The sequence below is a fragment of the Apis florea genome, unplaced genomic scaffold, assembly GCF_048593485.1.
Source record: "Apis florea isolate Af1SG1 unplaced genomic scaffold, ASM4859348v1 contig_3203_pilon, whole genome shotgun sequence".
In the NCBI taxonomy this organism is placed as follows: domain Eukaryota; kingdom Metazoa; phylum Arthropoda; class Insecta; order Hymenoptera; family Apidae; genus Apis; species Apis florea.
In genome coordinates, this window is record NW_028256723.1 from 1,782,372 (window position 1) to 1,789,597 (window position 7,226).

Genomic DNA, 7,226 nt, shown 5'->3' on the forward strand with positions numbered 1-7,226 from the left:
AATCAGTGCAAATGCAAGGTGTAAGAATAGTAAATTGTAAAACGAATACATTACTAATACTATAGTGTATCTAACGTAACGAAGAAAAAAGTGAACACTAACATCCAATTTCAATATTCCAACAATTCACTTCATTTACATGTACGTTGTTGTTAATGGTATGAAAAAAAAAAAATATATATATATATATATATATATATATATATATATATTAAAATAACGCTTTACCGAAATTCAATCTTAGTTTTAGGTATACAACGTTATTTCTAGCAGAAACTTGTATGTACGTGCAGTGTACATAGTCTATGCAGAACCGTGTAAATGAGAGAGAAGGGAAAAAGTTTGAATGTGTGTATGTATGTGTATATGTGTCGAAAGAAAGAGAGAAAGAAAAGTATAAAATCAGTCAAATGCATGTTTGGATGCGATTACACGCTTACGATCATCTTATCACTATTTGCGATTGGCTGTACACATTAATTGGTGTCAATAGCATACAATCAAAATATGTATATTTAAAATCGGTGAACTGTTCACTGTTAGACCAAGACTATTTGTTTTAAATTTTCATTACCAATAAGTAATTTAGAACCGAAGAAAATCGTTTCCATCGCGGTAGTGTTGAGATGAACGTACAAAGCATATAATAGGAATTAAGGGAAAATCATACTTGGAAGTAAAACGTACGTTAATAGCGACACACTAAAAATGATGGTCTCCAATCTTTACATAAGATAATGAAATTACGTTTTTAGCTAATTATAAATAGCATTTGCAGCGTTCGATTTATTTACTGATCCATAATGGCACCTTGAGCTGGCTGTGATTCATAACTCTAATAATTTGTTTTTAATCAACTAACATACATTTATATCGCATCAAAAGATATAATTACACGAAGTTTGTCAATGGTAGAACATTTAAAGGTGTGTACTCCAAGATCATTTTCCCTGACAGATAGTGACATCAAATGCACTGTATCACATAGAGAGCAGCACTATTATAAACATAGACATATGATTATATTTATTACAATAATTTGAAAGTTAGGTATTCTTTGTTGTTTGTATTTTACAAGCGTAACCATTATTATACATAAATAAATAACTATATAAATGAATGAAATTTTATGTATTTGTTTTTTGATGGATTTACGCATTGACTGCGTACTTGAATAAAAATGAACAGCGTTATTATAATATAATAATCATGATAATGTCATATTTTTACAAAATATGCCTTCATTTAATGATAACGTAAATACATCGTCAACAGAAATAGAGTATCATCAATCTGTAATTCAGTGATACCCAATTTCTTAATTGTATTTTGGACTTTTTCTAATTGTTGTTTCTCAGTTGGAGTCATCATTTCTGCAATCTGTAAATGATTTTGACATAATTATTTTATTATATAGTTAAAAATAATATAATATTATATGAGTATTATATGCACCTCTGCTAACTGTTCTTCGGGAGCACCATGTTCTTTTAAATTACTTGTTAATGTTTGCATTCGCAATTGTTTATCAATCATACGCTTATTACTATTTACTTCATATTCTCGTCTTTGCATTATATTGTATAATGCATGATAACAGTGTTCGATTTCCATACGAACCACCAAATTTATATCAATATGAAATAAAAAAAATGTTTTTATTGGTGCAGCTGATACTCCACTTTTTTTTATTTCCTGCATTTGTAAATAATTTTCTTGCAGTAGAGTATATGTCAAATGTTTTGCTTCTTTTGCTGGAATCATAGCTAATTGTTGAATTTGTTCTTGTTCAATGTACTTTCTAGCACGCACTAACCTATTTAGTAAAATGAATATAATTAAATTATCAATATTAAATATTATAAAATATTAAATTTTGTATTACCTAAAAATTCTAGCAGCTTTTGAACCAAATCGTTCCATTACAATATTTTCTAAAGATGCCCATGCCAATTGATTAAATGCTTCTTTCATATTAACACTATATTGACCACCTCCAGAATCTCCAACTCGTTTTAAAAATTGACTACTATCTTCCTCTGTAATAATATATTAATTGAGTTTTATGCAATATTATTTACAGTAGTTAAACATTTTACAAAACCTTTTTATGTACACCTATTATCCATACCAATGAGACGTAAATATTGATCAAGATGCTGAGTAAGTAATGGATAATTGAGTTTTTTAACTGCATCTTTTATTTCCGCAAACGGTATTGGATTGGACGTATCTTCCCATGATGCTGTTCTTAGATACATAAGAAATAATAATCGCCTCATCAATTCCCCTGCATTTTTATCAAGTCTTTTGCTTATAGACGATACAATAATTTGATCCCTATAGATCGCAAATTTCTTATCTGCTTTATGATATTCATAATATTTTTTATAATATTTATATGAATCTTACCTAAAATCTTGAGTAAAACGATCAATATTGATTTCCCAATAAATTTTATCTTTAAGATTACAATTGTCTCCTTCCAAGTATTTTGCAATAGCAGCTAAATCCAAATCTGGTAATGTAAAATCACATTTTGAATTTCCTTCTTCTTCACTTTTGTTTGTACTACGCATTAAAAATTGATATTTGATAAGCAACTCAAACTTCTCTTTCAAAACTGGAATTGATGGCTGTATACTAGCTAAAAAATATGAATAAATAATTGATAGAAATTTTCTTAAAATTATCGTAATATAATTATTTTTAAAGCAAAAGTTCAGAATATATACATACAAGGTAATTGTTCCATTCTTTTATATGTTTTTATAATCACTTCAGAAGCTGTTATATATCCATTTTTTAATACTTGTTCTAACATCATTTCAGCTTCATTTCCACAATTTGTTTTTACAAAAAACATATACCTATTAAAATTAAAATATTTTTTTAAAACTCTTATTTTTATTCATACATATGTAAAATAAAAATTAGATATAAAAAATTTTATATGAAATTATATATTACTTTGGATAACGAAGAATATTTAAGACTCTTTCATAAATTAAAATATATTCCATTCCCTTTTCTGTTTGACGATATTTTACAAGACCATATTTTATTAAAACACATAATGCTTCTTTGATCTAAAATAGTATTAAAAATTTGTTAATTGTTAGAGCACATGTTCATTGCCATGTTACCCATATTTGGGTGATGAGAATGTATTCGTAGGTGCTCCAGTTGAGAAACTCAACTGAATCATGCTGGGCGACGTGTTATTTTACAATATTATTTTGGCAATAATTTTTAAATAAAAATTACAAAGAATAAATTAAAAAAAAATATTAAAAACAAATTGTTACCTTTGTTACAGGAAGATGTGTTGTATGTCGAATTAATACTAATGGTTTAGCACCATATTTAAATAAATCTTCACCTACACATTGTACAATCTGTCCAAAATGTTCAAATAAAATAAAAGAACATAGTTTTCGACATATTAACGACATATTGTCATTTGACGTTCACAAAATCTGATAAATATATATAATTCAATTATATATAAATTAATCTATTATCTCTAAATTTTTAAATCTGAAATATATTTTAAATAATTTAAATAATTTATAATTATTCAAAAAAATTGTCTACATAACCTTTAGTATATACATAATTACGAAATAAAATCTGAAATCATACCTAAATTGTATAAATATTGCTTATATTTAATAAAACTATGCTTAAGAAATATAAATTATTTTCTTCTTAACTTTATATTTCATATTTTTGTATATTACATTATTTTGAAACATTTATAAATCTACTTAATTAAAATCCATGTGCTTATACAAATAAAGGATTTGTTTCTAAAAACAGACAAATCATGGTGTACTGTGATTTATAAATAAGACTTAAGATTATTAAAAAAATTTGAAGGATATGTATAATTTTTAATAATAAATATATAATATATAAAGTATATTTAAAATAGATAAATTAATCATATACATATTATAATAATAAGTATTTTTTCCTGTATAATTTAAAGAATATCATATTTTGTGTAATTTTTATAATTTCATAGAAATGCTCCTTAAATATCGTTAGTTATCATTACTTGCAATTACGTATTTCATGCAATTCCGAAAAAGGTAAAATCATCGAATGCATCAAAGAGAACGTAATATAAACGTCAACGTAAAGGAATAAAAGACTATTATTGTTAATAAATTTGTAAAATTCATAAAATTTATTAAAGTGTGCGGCACCGTGAATGTAGAACTTCCGGCGGAACAGCATTGTCGCAGATGATCACGTGATCGAAGATCGACTTCTTCGTTTGTGGCCACGAGGTTTTGTGGTGAAAATTAAGTTTACCGGGTGGAAAAGGCCCTATATTTTTGTATTTATACAAAAATGCCCTCCAGCAATCCCTTACCACCCAAAGAAAATGCCTTGTTTAAACGAATTCTGGTGAGTAATATGCAATCAAAATACTCTGTTTTGGACCCCACTCTCCGGCTAATAGAAGTATTCATCATGCTCTAATGATGAAGCACTCTTTGAAAAATTACAAAAAATTCACTGACAATCACAGATCATAAAAATTTTATCAATGTTATGAATGAAAACGTGATTTCTTGTTTGCCTTTCACGATATTCTATAATGCCAGTTTATTCAAATACATAGTATTGAAATCATGAAAACGTTTTATTCCATGAAACGTATTTATGTTTCTTACAGAGGTGTTACGAACATAAACAATATAAAAATGGGATAAAGTTTGCAAAGCAAATTTTATCAAACCCTAAATTTAGTGAACATGGAGAGACCTTGGCAATGAAAGGTCTCACTCTGAACTGCTTAGGTCGCAAGGAAGAAGCATATGATCATGTCCGGAGAGGTCTTAGGAATGATTTGCAATCTCATGTTTGCTGGCACGTTTATGGACTTTTACAACGCTCGGATAAGAAATATGATGAAGCTATTAAGTGTTATAGAAATGCCCTTAAATGGGATAAGGATAATATTCAAATTCTTAGGGACTTATCGCTGCTTCAAATTCAAATGAGGGATCTGGAGGGTTATAAGGTAAATCTTTAATATGAAAATCTATTTCTTGTTTATTATTTACACATAATTTGATTAATCCTTATATTAATTTCTTATAAGTTTGTATTGCTAACCTAATTTTCACTTCATCCAATATATATAATATTTATATATTAATAATATATGTGATGTATAATTTATATTAAAAACATTAATAAAGATATAAATAAATTTAAAAAAAAATTAAGCAATACAATACATTGCGTGTATTATGAGTATACATAATTTAAATTTAGTTTTAAAAGTTTTAAAAATAAAGTTTATTATTTTGATTAATATATTATTAATATATGATACTTTATATTTTATATTTAATGTTCATATTCATATTTTTTTTTAGGATACAAGATATCAATTGTTTATGTTGCGTCCTACACAGCGTGCTTCGTGGATTGGTTTTGCTATCTCATATCATTTATTAAAGGACTATGAAACAGCTCTTAAAATTTTAGATACATTTCGAAATTCTCCCATGGTATGTATTTCAATATTATATATCTTTTATTGTTTTTCTTTTAATGTAAAGAAAAAAAAAATATTTAAATAATACATTATGTAGATTTATTTTTCTCATAATGGTATATATTTTAATTAAGTATTAGATATGAATCTATAATCTAGAAACTTTTTTTAAATTTATAGATTTGTTACGATTATGAGCACAGTGAATTGTTATTATATCAAAATATGGTTATCCAAGAATCAGGAGAATGCGAACAGGCATTAAAACATCTTGACAAATATAGTGATCAAATTTGTGATAAAGTTACTGTAAAAGAAACATATGGTAAGTTATAATTTCTCTATAAACTTATTCTGAAAAATATTAAATATTTTATAAAAATATCTTTCTATTAATTTCATTATTTATAGGTAAATTAAGATTACAATTAAAACAATATGCAGAAGCAGCACAAGTTTATAAGGAACTTTTAAATATAAATCCAGAAAATACAACTTATTACGCTAGGCTAGCAGAGGCTGAAAGACATACTAAACCTGAAGAAACATTAGCTATGCTCCAAAGATACGAAGAATTATTTCCTCGAGCGTTAGCACCGCGTCGCTTACAATTAAATTATGCTGTAGGAGATGAATTTAAAACATTAGTAGATCGATACTTACGAAGAGGTTCGATATGATTATTTCGTTCAAAAATAAAAAAAAAAAAAAGTTTTTAAATTTGATTTAACTATATCTTATTTATTATAGGTCTCCATAAAGGTGTACCACCTTTGTTTGTAAATCTTCGTTCCTTATATACAGATCAACAAAAGGTTGATATTATACAGTCTTTGGTTTTGGAATACAAAGAAGCATTAAAAGCTCATGGGCATTTTAATGATCAAGAGAAAGATAATCCGCGAGAACCTGCTTCGGCATTGTTATGGACTTATTATTATTTAGCACAACACTATGATCATCTTGGACTTACAGAAAAAGCACTAAATGAAATTGATGCTGCCATAGAACATACACCTACACTTATAGAACTTTTTGTTACCAAAGGTCGCATTTATAAGGTAAGTTTTGTTTTTGTAATGTATATATATATGCTTTTAATAATATAATTATGATATATTTTATCCTTAGCATGCCGGTAATGTTCAAGAGGCTTATAAATGGTTGGACGAAGCACAAGGATTAGATACTGCAGATCGATATATCAATTCCAAATGTGCCAAGTACATGTTGCGAGCGAATCTCATTAAAGAAGCGGAAGAAACGTGTAGCAAGTTTACCAGGGAAGGAGTTTTAGCTATGGAGAATTTAAATGAAATGCAGTGTATGTGGATTCAAACAGAAGCAGCCAACGCTTATAAACGTCTTGGAAAATATGGGGAGGCATTAAAAAAATGTCACGAAGTTGACAGGGTAAGGATTCATGACATGTTTGCAAATAATAATTCACTATTATGTACTCGCTCATATACGAATTGTATCGATTATAGCATTTTTCTGAAATCATAGAAGATCAATTCGACTTCCATACCTACTGTATGAGAAAAATGACTTTGAGGTCTTACGTGGGTCTTCTAAGGTTAGAAGATGTGCTTCGAGCTCATCCATTTTATTTTAAAGCAGCGAAATGTGCAATGGAGGTTTATTTACGACTACACGATGAACCGTTACCCGATCCAACGCAGGCGCAAGAAATCGACACCGG

The 7,226-nt window shown here is 27.5% G+C and overlaps 2 protein-coding genes across 2 annotated transcripts in view; one reads left to right on the forward strand and one right to left on the reverse strand.

Annotated features, from left to right (window-relative positions):
• Positions 1 to 1,000: 1,000 nt before the first annotated feature.
• Positions 1,001 to 4,106, reverse strand: Polr3C (RNA polymerase III subunit C). The gene is made up of 9 exons (XM_012487034.3): positions 3,646 to 4,106; positions 3,309 to 3,540; positions 2,971 to 3,089; positions 2,740 to 2,870; positions 2,413 to 2,647; positions 2,132 to 2,340; positions 1,886 to 2,039; positions 1,456 to 1,816; positions 1,001 to 1,380 (listed from the first exon to the last, which is right to left on the reverse strand). The coding sequence occupies exons 2-9, from the start codon at positions 3,453 to 3,455 to the stop codon at positions 1,246 to 1,248; spliced, it is 1,491 nt and encodes a 496-aa protein (XP_012342488.2). The 5' UTR covers positions 3,456 to 3,540; positions 3,646 to 4,106; the 3' UTR covers positions 1,001 to 1,245.
• A 170-nt stretch (positions 4,107 to 4,276) lies between these two features.
• Naa15-16 (N-alpha-acetyltransferase 15/16) overlaps positions 4,277 to 7,226 on the forward strand; it is a 46,512-nt gene continuing 43,562 nt past the window's right edge. The window contains exons 1-8 of the mRNA XM_003693833.4: positions 4,277 to 4,419; positions 4,691 to 5,038; positions 5,400 to 5,534; positions 5,702 to 5,846; positions 5,933 to 6,190; positions 6,272 to 6,582; positions 6,653 to 6,934; positions 7,012 to 7,225. Of these exons, the coding sequence (XP_003693881.1) occupies positions 4,363 to 4,419; positions 4,691 to 5,038; positions 5,400 to 5,534; positions 5,702 to 5,846; positions 5,933 to 6,190; positions 6,272 to 6,582; positions 6,653 to 6,934; positions 7,012 to 7,225 (1,750 nt within the window). The 5' untranslated portion in view covers positions 4,277 to 4,362. The remainder of the gene's footprint in view (positions 4,420 to 4,690; positions 5,039 to 5,399; positions 5,535 to 5,701; positions 5,847 to 5,932; positions 6,191 to 6,271; positions 6,583 to 6,652; positions 6,935 to 7,011; position 7,226) is intronic.

Coding starts and splice junctions, on each gene's coding strand:
- Polr3C (XM_012487034.3), bottom strand. CDS start 3,455: ATGTCGTTAATATGTCGAAAACTATGTTCTTTTATTTTATTTGAACAT. Junction 2,871..2,970: donor AATATTCTTCGTTATCCAAA/GTAATATATAAT, acceptor TAATTTTAATAG/GTATATGTTTTTTGTAAAAA. Junction 1,817..1,885: donor AAAGCTGCTAGAATTTTTAG/GTAATACAAAAT, acceptor TTTACTAAATAG/GTTAGTGCGTGCTAGAAAGT.